The sequence below is a fragment of the Lissotriton helveticus genome, chromosome 10, assembly GCF_964261635.1.
Source record: "Lissotriton helveticus chromosome 10, aLisHel1.1, whole genome shotgun sequence".
Taxonomy (NCBI): Eukaryota; Metazoa; Chordata; class Amphibia; order Caudata; family Salamandridae; genus Lissotriton; species Lissotriton helveticus.
Window position 1 is genome coordinate 7,249,785 of NC_136071.1, and position 18,949 is coordinate 7,268,733.

Here is an 18,949-nt window from a genome sequence, read left to right on the forward strand (position 1 = left end):
GTGTGGCTCTAGGTGTCTGTGTGGCTCTGGGTGTGTGTGTGTTTGTGTGTCTCTAGGTGTGTGTAGCTCTGGGTCTATGTTTGACTTTGAGTGTGTATGGCTCTCGGGGTGTGTGTTTGTGTGGCTCTGGATGTGTGTGGCTCTGGGTGTGTGTGTGTGTGTGTGTGCGGGGGGGCTCTGGGTGTGTATGTGTGTGTGTGTGTTTCTCTGGGTGTCTGTGTGTAGCTCTGAGTGTGTGTGTGTGTGTATGTGTGGCCGCATTGTGTGTGTGTGTGGCTCTAGGTGTGTGTGTGGTAGTAATTGCTGTCTGCTAAACTCGTCCGTAGGATACAATAAGTCTCACATTTGAGAGAAATTAAGCAAATGGCAATGTAAATACCAATGCCATTTACTTCTCTATTTCCTAAACCAACACATAAATACAAACTTTGTCATTTACAATGCCAATAGCTCAAACTTTTCCAAAGGCGAAACCATTGCATTGTAAATGCTTGTTAAGCAAGGGGCATCACACTGATCTCTCTTTGTGCCTCGCAGAGGGGGCTACGCTTCATTGGGACGTCTTAAGTGGGTTTCCGTCCCCACCATAGCTTGTTGGCCACACATAAATGCAACGATGCTCTGGACACAGGTGACAGGCTTACTGACCTGGTAAGATCTCTTAAGGGAACAGGTCTTTATTGAGGGGACTGTGGGGGTTGTGAGGAACAGCTTCATCCGGTGTACACATTTCAGTATCTTGCCTTAGTGCTTCTTAAGACGCATTGAATGAGGTTGGGCGTTGCGGGACACCAGTGACCTGTCCCATTTATTTCAGAGATGTGAAGCCCCTGGAGCATCAGCTGAGGCCAAAGGGACTTGGTCTGGGAGCAGACAGATCTGCGGTGAAGGACTTGGAGCCCAGCAGACCTCGGCGGCCCCCCAAGCCTGGTGAAGAGCGAGAGGAGGAGGAGGTGGGAGGACTTGTGACTGGGTCTCTTGTGCAGATTGAGACTGGAGCGCATAAGGAGTTGTACGGCAAGGTAAATTCACTCTGGTGGCTTTTGCTCACACCTGTTTACTCTTCAGGAATCCATCAGCACCTTGTGTGGACAGGGGACTAACCTGTTGATCGCCTTTCAAGTTCTTCTCAGTCCGTGCCCTGTCCAGACTCTGTGTTCTCTATAGACAGCCCCTCTGTATCCAGGGGTCACATTCTGCATAGACAGCCCCTCTGCATTCAGAGGTCAGTGTTGCACACAAACACCCCTCCGTATCCAGAGGTCCGTGTTCCGCACAGACAGCCCCTCCGTATCCAGAGGTCAGTGTTCCGTACAGACAGCCCCTCCGTATCCAGAGGTCAGTGCTCCGCACAGACAGCCCCTCCGTATCCAGAGGTCAGTGTTCCGTACAGACAGCCCTTCCGTATCCAGAGGTTAGTGTTCCGTACAGACAGCCCCTCCGTATCCAGAGGTCAGTGTTTTGTACAGACAGCCCCTCCGTATTCAGAGGTCAGTGTTCCGTACAGACAGCCCCTCCGTATTCAGAGGTCAGTGTTCCGTACAGACAGCCCCTCCGTATTCAGAGGTCAGTGTTCCGTACAGACAGCCCCTCCGTATTCAGAGGTCAGTGTTCCGTACAGACAGCCCCTCCGTATTCAGAGGTCAGTGTTCCGTACAGACAGCCCCTCCGTATCCAGAGGTCAGTGTTCCGCACAGACAGCCCCTCCGTATCCAGAGGTCAGTGTTCCGCACAGACAGCCCCTCTGTATCCCGAGGTCAGTGCTCCGCACAGACAGCCCCTCTGTATCCCGAGGTCAGTGCTCCGCACAGACAGCCCCTCTGTATCCCGAGGTCAGTGCTCCGCACAGACAGCCCCTCCGTATCCAGAGGTCAGTGCTCCGCACAGACAGCCCCTCCGTATCCAGAGGTCAGTGCTCCGCACAGACAGCCCCTCCGTATCCAGAGGTCAGTGCTCCGCACAGACAGCCCCTCCGTTTCCAGAGGTCAGTGCTCAGCACAGACAGCCCCTCCGTTTCCAGAGGTCAGTGCTCAGCACAGACAGCCCCTCCGTATCCAGAGGTCAGTGCTCCGCACAGACAGCCCCTCCGTATCCAGAGGTCAGTGCTCCGCACAGACAGCCCCTCCGTATCCAGAGGTCAGTGCTCCGCACAGACAGCCCCTCCGTATCCAGAGGTCAGTGCTCCGCACAGACAGCCCCTCCGTATCCAGAGGTCAGTGCTCCGCACAGACAGCCCCTCCGTATCCAGAGGTCAGTGCTCCGCACAGACAGCCCCTCCGTATCCAGAGGTCAGTGCTCCGCACAGACAGCCCCTCCGTATCCAGAGGTCAGTGCTCCGCACAGACAGCCCCTCCGTATCCAGAGGTCAGTGCTCCGCACAGACAGCCCCTCCGTATCCAGAGGTCAGTGCTCCGCACAGACAGCCCCTCCGTATCCAGAGGTCAGTGCTCCGCACAGACAGCCCCTCCGTATCCAGAGGTCAGTGCTCAGCACAGACAGCCCCTCCGTATCCAGAGGTCAGTGCTCAGCACAGACAGCCCCTCCGTATCCAGAGGTCAGTGCTCAGCACAGACAGCCCCTCCGTATCCAGAGGTCAGTGCTCAGCACAGACAGCCCCTCCGTATCCAGAGGTCAGTGCTCAGCACAGACAGCCCCTCCGTATCCAGAGGTCAGTGCTCAGCACAGACAGCCCCTCCGTATCCAGAGGTCAGTGCTCAGCACAGACAGCCCCTCCGTATCCAGAGGTCAGTGCTCAGCACAGACAGCCCCTCCGTATCCAGAGGTCAGTGCTCAGCACAGACAGCCCCTCCGTATCCAGAGGTCAGTGCTCAGCACAGACAGCCCCTCCGTATCCAGAGGTCAGTGCTCAGCACAGACAGCCCCTCCGTATCCAGAGGTCAGTGCTCAGCACAGACAGCCCCTCCGTATCCAGAGGTCAGTGCTCAGCACAGACAGCCCCTCCGTATCCAGAGGTCAGTGCTCAGCACAGACAGCCCCTCCGTATCCAGAGGTCAGTGCTCAGCACAGACAGCCCCTCCGTATCCAGTGGTCAGTGCTCCGCACAGACAGCCCCTCCGTATCCAGAGGTCAGTGCTCAGCACAGACAGCCCTTCCGTATCCAGAGGTCAGTGCTCCGCACAGACAGCCCCTCCGTATCCAGAGGTCAGTGCTCCGCACAGACAGCCCCTCCGTATCCAGAGGTCAGTGCTCCGCACAGACAGCCCTCCGTATCCAGAGGTCAGTGCTCCGCACAGACAGCCCCTCCGTATCCAGAGGTCAGTGCTCCGCACAGACAGCCCCTCCGTATCCAGAGGTCAGTGCTCCGCACAGACAGCCCCTCCGTATCCAGAGGTCAGTGCTCCGCACAGACAGCCCCTCCGTATCCAGAGGTCAGTGCTCCGCACAGACAGCCCCTCCGTATCCAGAGGTCAGTGCTCAGCACAGACAGCCCCTCCGTATCCAGAGGTCAGTGCTCAGCACAGACAGCCGCTCCGTATCCAGCGGTCAGTGCTCCGTACAGACAGCCCCTCCGTATCCAGAGGTCAGTGCTCCGCACAGACAGCCCCTCCGTATCCAGAGGTCAGTGCTCAGCACAGACAGCCTCTCCGTATCCAGAGGTCAGTGCTCCGTACAGACAGCCCCTCCGTATCCAGAGGTCAGTGCTCCGCACAGACAGCCCCTCCATATCCAGAGGTCAGTGCTCCGCACAGACAGCCCCTCCCTGATAGTATCCACAGGGCAGTGTACAGCGCTGTAGGGAGTTGGCTCTTTCTATAGTGGACCAAAATGAGATACGCTGTGTAAAGACTCCAGGCAAACCCCAAAGAAGATGCAGGGTCACAAATGACACCCCAAATGCCATCTTTTGTGGGAGTGTGGGCGAGCATTTGGGTATGTCAGATGGAAGTGCCAAGCATTTATTGCATACACAAATGCAGTAAATGAGACGCACTCAATAAAGAAATTTGACAGCAATTTATAAAAATAACACATAATTTTATAGAGATTTAGATATCAAGATCATCTGAATCAGTTAGTACTTTTCGAGTTAGGAATTTTTACAGTTTCCAAAAGTTGACACAATGCAATGTTTGGCTGCAGGAATGTTATCCTATGGGGAAAAACACGTACTGCATTCAGGCACTTGACAGTGACTTAAGGGACTGTTCTCTGGAACTTAAGCTGAGCTTGGGGCAAGGTCAAAGGCCACACCAACAGTCACCTTGGGTTGCTCCGGGGCATCCGATGCAAAGGTGTGTTACAGTGTCCGGTGTCTTACTCACTTCAAAGGGGAACGGTCTGGCCAAAGAGCCTGGGACTGGGGGGACCAGCCCGGGTGAATACACAGGGGCTCGACCCTTGAGCTGCTCGGACAAGTAGGGACACCGTTGATCCACTTCTCAGGCTATGGGGCTCGGGTGCCATGGTGTCTTTTGGCATTGAGTCTGGTGCTGGAGTCTCTTGCAGTTGGATTTAGCTTCTGTGGGTCTGGGGATCCCGTTGGCTCCATCACCTTCCTTTGACTCGGGCTGTGGACTGCGGGTGCAGAGGTACCTTGAGGCGTCGGGTGGCGGCGGTTGAAGACCTACTTCTTTGTCTTTGTTTCTCCTGCAGAGGCGCAAACGGCAGCTGGGCCACTCATTATGTAGGTCTCGGTGTCCTTGAAGTCCCCTGTCAAGCAGGTCGGTCTTCCTAGGCATTAGTGTCTGGTCTGGACACATCAAAACTTGGCTACTGCAAGAGGTCCGATCCCCCAGATATTGGTGTTGTGTGGCTCCGGGAGGTCCTGGCATCCCCACAGTTAGAGGGAGGATAGATCTGACCCGTGGAAGCTCGGCTACCTCTTCCTGGGTGGCTGCTGCGTTGGTAAACTCTGTAGGCGGCAGGTCGATGTACAGAGTCTTGCTTCTTTGGTGCCTATGGCTGCAGTGGGGTAGCTCCTCTACTCCAAGGGAGTTTCTGTGGCAATTGGCGAAGCACTGGCAGCGCTCCGGGTCTGTATAGCAGCAGGACGAGTCAGTTGCTCCACGAGGGTCGGGTGCAGTAGGCAGGCTGGCAGGGTTGGTGCCAAGTCTGTTGTGTTCCTTGGTTCTCCTGTCAGCCGTCTTTTCAATCCACTTCTTCCTTTATGTCCCTAAAAATCTATCTGAAGTCTTGGTATCAGGGGGTCCCCTAAATACTCCATTTTGGGGCATTAAAATGAGGGAGGAGTAGTAGCCTATGAGCTACTTTCCCCTGGGGTCACTGTATCCCCTAGATGACTACTTCCTTTGGGGAGTGGGCTTCACCCTTTCCCAGAATTCCTAATTCCACCACACACAGGATGGTGGAATTTCTAAATTCGTGTTCACTTCAGACTGGTCACCCTAGACGTGTGTCCAGCCTGGAAGTGCAACACGCCTCCTGCATAGCTAATTTTCCCACCTGTCCTGACCCAGGCTAAAGAAGCAATTGATGGACGGAATGCTGAACAATGCAAACATTCACCCCCAGTCACAGATCTGGGTTTAATCCATCATTTTTTTGCTCACCATGCCACCCCAGTTTGGACCCAGCCATATGCAAATCAGTCTTGACCCTGTGCCTCATGGGAACAGTCCAGCCCGAACTGCCAATCCATGTCTTCCCTGGACCGGAATCAAGCTTCCGAGGACCGGTTTCTGGCTATCAGCCCTCATCAGCCTGGATAGCTTGAATCCAGTGGCGTAGTGAGCACGGGACCCACGTCTTGGCATACCCTGCCCACTTAGGGTGACAAATGCAGAATAGTGGCAGGGGGTTGGCTTTTCCCCTGTCTGGGGAAGCCTTGGGGCGCATATCAAAGGTGGCAGAGGTCTTTGAAGCCTCCTTCCTTGCTCTGCTGATTTACCAGCCCTTCTGTCCTCTGAGAGCAGGTCTCTCCCCTCCTGGGGGGGGGGTCAGAAAATTCATGTGTGGTGGAAGACTGGACTGTACTACTCCGCACACTATAAGGCTACTAGGGTTCAGGGGGTACCTCTAAGGTACCCTCTGGGTGCATGTATTAATAAATCAATTTCTGATATCTGTGTGGGTTTATTAATACGAGGTGTTTGATACCAAACATCATATGTCACAGTGAAGCCAGTAGGTAGCTGGGGAGCTCGTTTTGACCAGTGCCCAGTACATGCCTTAAGATGGCTTCCCCATTCACTTGTAGTGTCAGTAATTGAACTGGCCTGCACAGAGCCCTACCTGCAGATATGTCCTCACATGTAATATAATGCACCCTGCTACAGGGCTGTAAGGCCTGCTGTAGGAGTGACTTACAAATATTACATGCAGTGTGAGGGGACAGGGTACACAGAGTATGTGACATGTTGTGTTTTCACTTTTTAGATCACCTTGGCACGCATCGCGCAGTGACAGTCTGTATGAGTTTGGCGCTTGATCCCTTAGGGTGACACATCTGCAGCTTTTAGGGACCCAGGGGTACCACTTTCTAGGGACTTACAGAGGTGCTAAAGGGCTGCTCACTTGGGGATCAAGTGACCAGTTGTCTTGTTTTGTGGAAAGAGCACTGGCACTGGGGACCTGGTTATCAGGAACACAATGCACTTCAGTCAAAGTTGCATCAAATTCCAGGCACAAAAGTGGCAGAGCTACTGCAACAAAATCCCAGTTTTCTACAAGCACAGCCCCCCCTCCCTGACTGAATCCACAAGTCAGTGTACTGCACAGACAGCCGCTCCCTGACTGTTCCTGAAGTCCACCCACCGCCCCTGTCCAGTGGCCAGTCTGTCTATCTAGAGTCTCACTGTTACCCGGCCTATTCCAGAGATCCGTGGACAACACTGTCTGACTTCCTACAGCCCCACTCCTCTCCACTGCAGGCAGGGGGGACTTTTCAGCCCCTGTGCCAGATCTCTTGACTGTATTTAGAGATCTGTTTACATCACGTGGCTCACTGTCTGACTGGGTCCAGTACTGTCTGCCCCTTCCTGACCAGGTTAGGAGAACAATACACTTTACTGTTAGCTGCCCCCTTGACTGTGTTCAGAGGTCAGTGTACACCACTGGTAGCCGATCTCTTGGCTACAGCCAAAGGTCAGTACCCAGCCTCAAAGGACAGTTTACTGCATCACCGGCCCCTCCCGAGTGTTAACATAGGTCAGCCTATAGTACCACCTGACTCTCTGGCTGGGGTTATGAGGAAGTTTAGGGCCCCGCCCGACCCTTCCGCCCCCCTTGCCTGAGTATACTTAGTGGTCAGTATACCTCAGTGGCAGCCCCTCCCCTGGCCTCCTTCAGAGGTCAGTAGGCAGTGCTGTCTGTCTGTCTTTTGATAGTTCTTTGGTTGGTTTACAGTGGCCCCTGGCACTTTCCCCTCCGTGGGTATCTCTCCTGGGTCTGTGTCTAGCAGTTTGTTTACAGCACTGCCAGCCCCTCCCCTGGCCTCCTTCAGTGGTTAGTAGGGAGTGCTGTCTGTCTTTTGATAGTTCTGTTGGTCGGTTTACAGTGCCCCCTGGCACTTTCCCCTTCGGGGGGTTCCTCCTGGGTCTGTGTCTAGCTGTCCATATACAGCACTGCCAGCCCCTCATTCAGGGGCCAGTATGCAGTGCTCTCTGTCTGTTTACAGTGCTGTCTGTCACTTTCCCCTCCATGGTGGGTCCCTCCTTTGTCGTGGTACTGCTTACAGCCTCTTTATACAACTCCTTTTGCTCTGCATTGTCCCTCTTCCCCTACCCTGGGGATGACTTCAGTTCTTGCTTGGCCTCTGATGCGGTCAATCCTCATCTTGGTAATACAAGCTTCATTCAGTGGCACCGTCACCCACCCCCTCGCCCTTCTGCTCTCCCCATGGTGGGAGTGTATGCTGGCCTTGCCTGGTCTTCAGTTCCGTTAGCCCACCCCTTGTCCTAGCCGCCTATTCCTGTTGTTTATGTTCTTTTAGATGTCTCGCTGGTGTATTGTGCTTTTCCTGTTGCTGACGGATCCCCCTTCTTTTGTAGGTGGAGGGCGTGGACCCCGACAATGCTCGAGTCATGGTGAAGCTTGCTATTGGGGGGAAGGTTGCGACAGTCACTCAGTACTCCCTTCGATTGGTTGGCAAGAAAGAATATGAGAAAAACAGCAAAGACTTAAGTAAGTAACTGAAGGTGTGTGCCCTCTAGGACAGGAAGAAACCACTACAATGGAGGGACTCCCTAGTTTCTGTGATGCCCTTTTTGCCAGTCTGTCCACCCAAGATGACGGGAGTTCTTTACTGTGGTCTCAGAGATTCCCTTTGGGCCAATCTGTTCACCCAACATGAAGGGTAATCTTTTCTGTAATGCCAGGCGACTCCTTGGTCTCCGAGATTCCCTTTGGGACGGCCTGCCCACCCAAGATGACGGGCCATCTTTTCCTTGGTGTCAGAGATGCCCTTTGGGGCGGTCTGTGAGCTTACGAGGAAGGGGGCGCTTCTTTTCTGCAAAGAGGATGCTCCCTGGTCTGTGCTGCTCTCCGGGAGAGCCCTTCAGTTGTCATATTATGGTGTAGGTCCTCTAGCTTTAGAACCTGTACGAAGGTGGCACTGAGAGTGCGGACGCTCACTGGTTCCCCTTGTGAGTTTAGGTTTCCTTTACCAATGTGGCCCTGTGCTCTTGCGGCTGGGTGATGTCACCATCAAATGTCCATGTTGATCTCGCGCTCCCAGAAGCTCGTCAGTCACATAGGTGCTGGTGGTAGCAGGCGCGTCTCCAGATCCTATGGTTTTAGAACGCACGAGGAGACCACCGGGAGGTTGCATGTTCTCCAGAATGAACCAGGAATCTGGGAGCTGGAGAGCATTCCTTGCCAAGTTTAGCTGCAGCCTATTTTTTCTTGATTCTCCAGTGGTTGCGGTGTTCGAACTGTCAAGGCTCGAGGGCAGCTGCCATACTTTATCATGCTTCATACAGGCCAATGTCTAGTCCCATGTACTCATTTTAAAATAGTTGTGTCTTTAAAATACAATTGGATAACTAGAAGAATTGAGGGTAGTTACATCTGTGAAACCCAGAAGCGGCTAGCTCCCTCTGTTAATATGACCCTGGAAAGATCTGACACCGTATAGTCCAACAGGAAATAAAATTGCGTATGTCTACAATCTGTTGTACTCACTATGGTCTGTTGGGGTCCGTTCCCACCCTCACTGGGTCACTGAGTCTTCAGGTTAACCCCTGTTTTCACTGAGTTTGTGTGCACCTGTGTGTGTGTGTGTTTCTGGCCCCAAAATCTCCTCACATGATCTGTATTCACCTGAAGGATTTAGGAACCTTGAAACAGCAGCAAGCCTTGAAAGGGGAGGGCATCGGAATATATGACCCTTTACTCCAGCCTGGATCTGTCAATCACTCCCTTGTTGGCCACAAAACAGATCCATCTAACGTCGGTCGTTAAATGCTTCTCCTGTGTCTTTGTTTCTCTCACCAGGTCGTTTAAGCAAAGCCCACAAGGCTGAAGAGAAGAGGAAAGAGGAGGAACGAAACGGATCTGGACCGGCTTCGCAGACTGACAGGACGGATCCGAAGAGTTCTGTGCAGAGCGATAAGAAGCGGAAACCCCACCGGGAGTCTGACAGGTAACCCCTCGTAACCCCTTCAGAAGGAGACGTCACTAGGCCAGGGGGCTGCACCAGAAATAGTGACCCAGACTCTTCAGTGCTGGTGCTTAGTTGAATTAGTGTTCGGGCCCAAAGTTGTTCTCAGAAGCCACCATCCGGCGGCATTGAACGCCAGGGGGACACATTCCAAGGCTACATAGTCTTGATTCCGCCTCGTGCCTCTTTCACCCACAGCCAGACACTCCTGCCTCTTTATCTCACCGTTTTTAGATTTTTTTTCATCCCTGCTTTCTTTCTTTGTCACAGTTTTTCTGTCTTTCTCTTCATTCTTCTTTCCCCCTCTCTTGTCTTTCTCTTGCTTTGGGTCAAAGTCTGATGAGAAAAAACTCAGTGCTGACCCAACGATGAGTGCCAGCGGATCCCACCTACAACCCCCAGCTCAAACTGAGCACCGCAGCCCCCTTTTCTATCCAGCGGCTGAAAGCGACTGCATGGCTTTCATGATCTCTCTACTGACGAGCAGTGGCCAAGGGAACTCTGCAGCTGAGAGAGCTGCTGCGCATCCCACTGAGTTTTGTTCTATACTTGTAGGTTTCTTGTTTGGCCTTTGGTAGGACTTCTTGTGTTAGCAGTTCAAAGAATGTCCAGGGAGACCTGCGAGGCTCAGGACCACAACTTAGCGGCAGGATGTTAAATTGTATTCGGGATGTTTCTAGGTTTTAATTTTTGTGGTGTATTGTAAGGTGCAAGTTTGGCAAATATGCCTTTTCACTGTTGCTCTCCAGAAATCTGATTATTCCTTCCTCTTGGACTATATTTGCACAGAGGGATCTTGCCAGTTGCAAGTATGCAATTTGCTTGAGAATTGGGGACTTTATTTTTAAGCCTCTCCATCCGGTGCCTGGTGCAAGGAAACCTTCCCGCCACCTCATCGTAGGAGGCCGATCGCTTCCATACCTCAGTCGCGCGGCGGCTCTGCGCATGCAGATTTGAACATGCTTGTACAGGCATGACTAGACACGTCACACTGCTGGCATTGTATAGGATCTGTACGTCAGACCTACTTCACATCGATGACACTGCAACTCTGAAATGTCTAGCTTTGCCGCAGTGTGACGTGAATTTTGCTTGTGCCACACATTCCGTAATGCAACCTACCTGTCACGTGACCAAATGAAATTCTGTATAATAAAAGTCTGTGTTTATTTCGCGTAAGTTAATGGATGTCTGGTGTTAGTGGAGGCTGCTTTGTGTTCTTGACCAGGTAACCAATATCTCCTTTCCACTGAGGTAACCAAATGGAGGCAGTGCCGGAGTGCGGTGGGCAACACACTTGTCATGCTCAGTCTTGTGGGGGGTCGTCACTCTGTCCAGTAGTGGATTATGTGGTGAGCATACACCGTGGTACCTGGCAGAGGTGTGTGCGGCCCTCCCATACAGCCCTGCTCTTACCTCGTACCCACCCCTATGCCACTGGGACATCGTGGTGTTATGATGCGTGCACTCCCTCAGGGAGAGGTTCCTAAGGGGGTGGATGGACTCCCCAGGATACACCTTAGCCTGCAAGACAGGGAGGCTTTCTATAGATGGAGACAGAATAATGCAGGGGTTTAGGAGGTTGGATCTTTGATGAGACAGTCGCTGCATTGTGTGTAAAACCGAAGCTTATCAGATCAGTAGCGTTTACTCAGCTTTTCCTGAAAGTCTGAGTCTGCTGTGAGGTCAAACGGAAGAGGAATCAAACTCCTGAGGGTGGAGGCTTGTGTCCATAATGTTCTTCCCCAAAATATTAGTGTTTTGTCGAATGGAGAGTCTACTTTGGGTGTTGAAACTAGGGTTTCTGTTCAGCTGATCCAGCATCAGAAGCTTGGAGAGGTAGAGGGCGCTAGACTATAAATGGCCTTTCACGAGGCATGCCGGAGTGAATTCAGCTTGTTTAATGGGGTGTCATAAATGTATTTGCAAAAAGAACAAATGATGGACAGAATGCTGAACAATGCAGACATTAAACCCCAGTCGCAAAGATCTGGGTTGGATCCATCATCATTCTTTAGCTCACTTCGCCACATTAGTTTGGGCCCAGCCAAATGCAAATCAGTCTTGACCCTGCTCCTCATGGGAACAGTCCAGCCCGAACTGCCAAGCCAGGTCGTCCCTGGACCGGAAACGAGCATCCCAGGACCGGTTTCAGGGCATCACCCCTCATCAGCCAGGCTAGCTTGAATCCAGTGGCTCAGTGAGCACAGGACCCACTTCTGTGCATACCTTGCCAACCGAGGGCTACAAAAAAAATATGCTTTTGTCGGCCTAAGTGGGAAAGGAATGCCCAGACTTGGACAAGGACCTGGCTTGGCAGTTCGGCCTGAACTGTTTCCATGAGGATCAGGGTCAAAACTGATTTGCATATGGCTGGGTCCAAACTGGCATGGCGTGTTGAGCAAAAGAACGATGAATTAAACCCAGATCCGTGACTAGGGGTGACTGTTTGACTTGTTCAGCATTCAGTCCATCATTTGTTCTTTTTGCATACATTTATTTGCTGCATGTGACCTTTACCTTACTTCAGACTTGAAGATGGACAATTGAATGTTTACAATCAGAAGAAAAAAGTGATGGTGAGTACGGCGCATCCAAATAGGCAGGGTGGGCATCTATTGTTGTTGATGTGAGATCGCTGACCCTGGCGGTCTGTTGGAATGACGTCAGTGTTGTCGATAAAGTGCCAGTTTGCTTGAGACCACGGATGCCGTGGGTTGCAAGGTTCTGTGCTCTCAGGAGCCTGCGCAGTGTCTTGGCAGGTGGACTCTCATGGAGTCTGTTGCATAGTTCAGCCCGGAACAAACCACAAGTAGAACTAGGGCTCGCACCGAGGCAGAATTCCAGAGAGGATCCGTAGATGGGAGCGGGCAGGTGTTTCCTCAGCAGGAAGACTTCAAGTAGTCCTCCTCCATCTTTCTGAAGGACTTCCTGGCCTCGAAGGAGAGGCTGTTTTCTGAAAGTCGTGTATGTTTTCAGCGCCTTGGCTGATGTGGCCCTCTGTTTGCAGTAGTGTGTACACAACCTAAAGTAGCGGCCGCAGGCTTGTCCCTCAAGGTTTGTATTCCATAAAAAGAGTCTGTGCTGGGAAATTTAACTAATGGAGTGCTGGGAGGGGAGCACTTTTCGTTGCGGCTGGTCACATCTTTGAATCTGTTGGTGATCAGTTCTCTGGTGATAGGGACCCTTTGATACCAGCTCATCTTTGATGGAGAAACAGATTTGGGCATGGTCAGACTGGGTCTCGAGCCCTGGCTGCCCAGCCCCCTGCGTCTTGATACTTTGAGAAGCCCCTCAAAAGCCCTGAATGTTTGAGCTCCTCCCCACCTCCTTCCCAGGTGTGTTGAACCTGTGTGGAGCTCACAGTCTCAATGTGTAGCCTTGGCTGCCTGTGAAGCCCCCTGGGTTCCTTGGCTGTGTTAATAGCCCCTCAAGAGCCCCGGCAGTCCGTGAAGCCCCCCGAGTTCCTCTGTCGTGTTTATAGAGCCCTTCCAGGACCCAGCTTGAGTTCGGACCACTGCACACATACACATTATCTTTGCTGGTGTCTGATTAACTTTGCTCGAGGTTGGTAGCTCATAATCACCTCAGCCCTTTCTCTTTGCCCACAGAGAGTCCCCTGTGGTGAAGCAAGTTAAGAAGAGTGACCACGTCAGCAACTCTTCCTCCTCCCGATCCGCCCACTGGTTGCAGCGGGACCTCCGGGTGCGCTTCATCGACAAGCAGTACAAAGGCGGCAAATACTATAACTCCAAGGTAATGCACGGTAATACTGGAACTGCAATGTACTGTATGCGTACACCCAGGTACGGCGTGATCGTGAGTAATAACACTCCAAAGTCTTCTGTGCTAATACCCAGGTAAAGTATATTAGATAATGCCGCCAGTGGATTGTGCGCGTACACCCAGGTACTGTGTGTCAATAATACCTCTGGTTTACAGTGCGCTTACACCCAGGTACTGTGTGTTATTAATATCTCCTGTGAACCGTGCACTTATACCCAGGTACTGTGCGTCAATAATACCTCCTGTGGACTGTGCACTTATACCCAAGTACTGTGTGTAAATGTATTTATTTATTTATTCCTTGTTTCCTATAGCGTGAACATGATCCACAAGTGGATGTCCGAGCGCTTCACAGTACAAAAGCAATCAATTTCCATAGTTATACATGGCTTAAGTGGGCTACCAATGATAGTTCTAAAAGTGGTATTCAGTTTGCTTTAACGATTAATACAAATATTGATTATTGCATGGTTACGGTTCTTGAAACAATATCAAACATTACCTCTGGTCGACAGCGCTTACACCCAGGTACTGTGCGTCAATACTACCACTTCTGGTTGGTACCAGAACATACCAAGTATCACCTAGACCATTAAATGCCTTAACTGCAGTGTAAGTTGATGCCCCAGGCGTTGCGGAGGCCACTTGTTCCTGCGGTAACAGTGGATAGCCCCGGTCAGCCCACGTCAACAAATATTTCCATGTGGAAAAGAAAGCTGTTTGCAAACTCTGGTTATCCTATCGACACTGGTACCCAGGCTACCACCGGAGCAGGTGAACCGTCACCAATCTAATATTAAAGTGGCCTGAAATAACTAGAAACTGCTAGATACCCAAGCAAATCTGAAAGCTGCGCTTCCACGGCTACAGACTCTCTAACCGAAACAGAAGAAACCACTCCGTCTGCTTGTAGGGCACCTTTGGTGTCCTTCTTGCATAGTCCAGTTCAAACCAGTCCTGGAAGCCATTGGCTCCCGCTCTGGCGCGAAACTGGACGAAGCACATGGGAGTATCGTGCCCACTGCCTGACCCTCCCCTGGGAGGGAACCCTGAATCATCCCAACCCTTTCCTTAGGGTACTTAAGGCTTACCTGAGGGTGGGACCCTAGATTCGTTGTGGGCCAAGATTAATTTCGAGACACCACTTCTACTTCGACCGTCTGGGCACTCTGGACTTCGCTCTGGGTATCAAGGCTGCAACTGGGAAGACTCCTGCTGCTCCTGATCTCATCGCCCGCTCGTCTGCTGCAACATCCATGCCTGTGAACTGTACAGGAACCTTCCAAGGCCTGTGGGCATCGCAGACGCCTGAAGGAATCTCCCTTGAAGTAAAGGAGTCACTTCCCTGCATCAGCATGTTCTACAACGCAGCTCACCAGTCTGCTGATCCTGGGCTCCCACAGACTCCGAAAGGCTCAGCAACTCAGGTGGTGGCAGTATCCCTCGTCGGAGCCACAGGAACCGAACCCCTGTGCACCGCGTCAACTTGCTGTTGCAAAGGCTTGTCGGCTTCCTTGCTCCAAGATCTTCGGGCTCCAAGTAACCCCAACCTTAAGCGTCTCCTGTGACCGAGATCTTCGTCCTCATCGCATCACTTGCACCGTGGTCCTTCATCTTTGGTGAGCTGCTCGAGGTCCTCTTGCGACTCTAGTGCCTCTGGCCTCTCGGTCCTCTTGAGGATATTCTTTGATTTCTATAGCTCCCCTGATTGCTCGGGGCCTGGTCTGACTCCCCTGCTTGTGGTGAGTCACCTGGACCTTGCTGGTTCCAACATTGCACCTTTTTTGCTTTCCACGTTGGTTGCAGTTGCCAAGGCATGTTGGTGCTCTCGATGGACACCGACCCCTCAAGTCTCGACATCCAACGTGGGACAGCTCGTGAACGGCTCCTGGTCTTCCACAACGTTGCCTGGTCCTCGCAGCTGCAGCTCCAAGGTCATCGTCAGCTCTCCTGCAACACCTGACATCGGTGGGCATTCGTCTTCCTGCCTCCTGGTCATTTCTGAGTGGCATAGACTCTGTCCCCTCTGCTTTCAGGTACTTCTTGACGTGAATCCACCTTTGGGTTCCACCGGACACTTTCACCTTCCTCAGGAGCGGCATCTTCCTGAAGCCCTCCATTGAGTTTGATGGCGGTTTCCAACGCCACCTCACATCTGTGCACACAGCTTCCCTGTTCTAGGTATCCTGGTTCCTGAGTTATCCACTGTGGGGTGACTCTCCAACCTTCTGTCTTCCATGGGCTTTCTTCAGGGTCCACTGGGAAGGGTCCTTCTTTAAAATTGCAACCGCGACTTTCCCATTGACTTGCATTGAGCGAGCGGTCGTCCTCTCTGCACACGGCCTCCTTGGGGTTCCTGGTCTCTTACCACGGGTGGGTCCACGGGGCCCCGGCACTTCTACATCTTCTGGGTTCAGTTGAGACTTGAGTTGTGGTTCGCATACCACTATTATAGTATATGGTTTGGTCTCCCCTTGGTGACCACTGTGCATTGGTGCTACTTACCTGTTTTTATTGCAAAGTATTGTGTGCATTGTGTATATCTCCAAGTAGAAGATATCTCTATGTGTTATAAAAAATACATATTTTTTATAACTACACTGTGTGGTTCTTTTTTACTTAATCTATACCAATAAGCTTATGTGCTGGTAAAAACAAGCTGATCTACGCTCCTTCTGCAATAAGCCTGAAGGCTGCTCTCCACAGCTACCACTTAGAGAGTTTTCTAAGGTTGTCTAAGACTATTAAAATCACCATAAGGGCTGCCTGGATTAGTGGTAAGTAAGCTTCTCACAAGCATTGAGTCCCACCCCTTCCTTACCCTCATCCACATGCCACCCTCATTGTCGCCGTCTATTCCCTCATAGTGTTACATCAGCCCCTACGTCGGAACTTCCTTTCCCTGAAGTCTCTGATTTCAGCCTCCTGTCGTCTGTTCGCAGAGATTGTGGGTTCTAAGCAGATGCCCCGATAGTCTGCCCATGCCTCAAATCCAAGTATGCTTCTCCGGGCACCCGTGGGCCGTGTTTACTGATTTTCCATGCAATAATCTAGGCCTTGTTTCCATTCAGTGACCGTCAGGGGGTAGAGTCCTTCCACCTGCGCGCCCCGTGCCTTTGGCCACCGTGAGTCCCAGGTGAAGGAGGTTTGTTTTGTATCCGTCACTGTCTAAGTCTTCATTAATGTGTAGAAGTGTAAGTTTAGGGTCTATCGGGAGTCTTCACCCCAGGACTGACCCCAGACAGGCAAAACCCCTCTCCAGAGTGATCGCAGGGCTCTGTAGCCCCACACCGTATGTAGGGTTCTTCCTCCACCTTACAGCAGAGACTGATAGGAGAGGCCACCACTCTCGTAGTCCACAGCCTGCGTCGTGTCAGATGTACCCTGTAGAAGTATTTTAATTGTATGAGGCGAAATCTGGCGACCATGCCTCCCTGTCAAGTGTTTTACAACATAGACTAGAACCATCATGATGGCAGTTCCTGTCACTGATAAGATAAGAGCAGAACGGAATAGCAGCCAGCCTAGCAGAGATTCAGCTCCAAATCCCAGATCTTCCCAGCACCGGTGTGTGGGGCCTCCTCGGTGTCCAAATCTGCCGAATACTCACCTAATGAGACCAGCGTTTATTCTCCTCTGGTGCCCATGGTGGAAAGCCACAGTAAGCTCTAGATCACTCCCTTCCAAACCCCCCTCTCTGCGTCCACAGACTCCAGGTAAAGCAGGTTTCAGCGTGGAAGAGATGAGAATATGAGAAAGAGGACTTTACCTTCCCAAAGTAGGACCCCCTCTTGTGAAGCATGCGTGTACCTTTGATCCAGTACCAGTACGTCACATGTGTCCTATATGATAATGGAGCATGGACTGTGATAGTGGAGGGATCTTTATCCGAGAAGAGCCAGCAGGCATCCGTCTCACAGGGGGGCAGCGGATAAAGCACCAGCTCCTGACTAGAGTGATGCTGCCACCGCTGTATGCGCACATAGGACGAGGGCAGTGCCATGCTTCTCAGTAGGCATGGCACAGCTCTGATGACGAACAGTAAAGGAAGGGCATCCAGCACCTATAGTGCACTCGCGTGATTATCTAGTTCACTGGATGAACAACTCTGGACAGGAAGCAGTTTTTCTAAGGCATACAGAGGCTTTTATACTAGCAGGAAAGTCAGTTATAGGTCATTCACCCCTCCTAACGGGATTGCACGGCATAAGATACGCTGTGTTTATTAACGCCCATGATGTATTTTGTTCTGTGATCGTTTTTGGTTTGTTCGGACATTGAGTGTATAGTATTGAACCGCGTACTCCTGTCATGGAACGCTGTGCCTTGTACTGTCGTCCGGTGAGGCCGGTAGCATAGGTTATACGCCTGTTGATCAAAACTCAATAAAAATAAGTCCAGCCGTAGGTCACCGCTGCGAGGCGACAGACATTAAATAACGTAGGTGCATAGGTATAGCAGGTGAACATAAAGACAGGGAAGAGAAGCCACCCCCCTCCAGGCGTGACTAGTTTCAGGGAGGTGGCCTTGAGTGCAGGGACATGCCAGTGCTGGCTGTCTTCTCCGTTTAATTAGGGCAGAAAAATCATACTTCCCCAAGCTGGGCAGGGAATTTGTATCCAACAGAAGCTAAATTCTAATTTCCACTCAGACGGTCTGTTGAAGGAAATAATTTTTCGTAAATTTACTCAGCACCTGAAACGCGAGACGTTGTCGAACTAATCCGATCACTTGTTCTAGAATACGCGTGGTACTTGCCAGATCTGTTGTCAGACGAGCCACGTCATGAGCCAAATGAAAGTTGTACAAAGTGGTATCTGCACGTCATCAACCAGGTGCAGACTTGCACTTTACTTCTTTGTATCCCCGCACAAATGCACTGTCCGAGGCAAGTGAAATCGGTGAGTGGAAACAAGCCCAGAAAGCGGGGGAAATCATGCTGCTCAGAGCTAGTTAATTCGGGACATACACGTCACTCTATTCCAAGCCTGGCTATCATGTTTAAACACAGGTACTGTGCACACGTAAGATCAAAGCAGTATTGGTAATGTGGTAGTTTTTGAGACAAAGAGAAATGTAAATATCATTGATTGCTTGAAGACAGTTTGTAGTGTTGAATATTAGTTTTTATTTCTTTTTTCTTTATTAAAAAAACGCCAGCCGACACATGTTTCATCACAGGTTAGAGACCGTGACTCATCAGGGCTGTAGTGGCTCCTGCTAAACCACGGCCAGGAGCACGACCACCCTTCCCAGCCTGTAGCATTCGCACCCGAATGCACGGCGGACCTCTATTCAGCACACCCTTGCTGACCTCCTTTCCATTGGTTTTCCTCGCACTCCAAGACTACATGATAGCGATCACGCCACTACAGCCCTGATGAGTCACGGTCTCTAACCTGTGATGAAACACGTGTCGGCTGGCAATACTGCTTTGATCTTACGTGTGCACAGTACCTGTGTTTATTTGTTGCAAGTGTCCAGGCATCCTTGTGCCTGTTCACCTTAGAGAGGCTTTAAGGTTTCCCTCTATACTGTTTGCACCGTGTTACTTTTTTCCTAAATCTCTCCATCATCACCGAT

At 51.4% G+C, this 18,949-nt stretch overlaps 1 protein-coding gene across 1 annotated transcript in view; it reads left to right on the forward strand.

Annotated features, from left to right (window-relative positions):
- GPKOW (G-patch domain and KOW motifs) overlaps positions 1 to 18,949 on the forward strand; it is a 76,971-nt gene that overhangs the window by 28,053 nt on the left and 29,969 nt on the right. The window contains exons 5-8 of the mRNA XM_078664525.1: positions 818 to 1,022; positions 7,971 to 8,103; positions 9,415 to 9,562; positions 13,192 to 13,336. Of these exons, the coding sequence (XP_078520651.1) occupies positions 818 to 1,022; positions 7,971 to 8,103; positions 9,415 to 9,562; positions 13,192 to 13,336 (631 nt within the window). The remainder of the gene's footprint in view (positions 1 to 817; positions 1,023 to 7,970; positions 8,104 to 9,414; positions 9,563 to 13,191; positions 13,337 to 18,949) is intronic.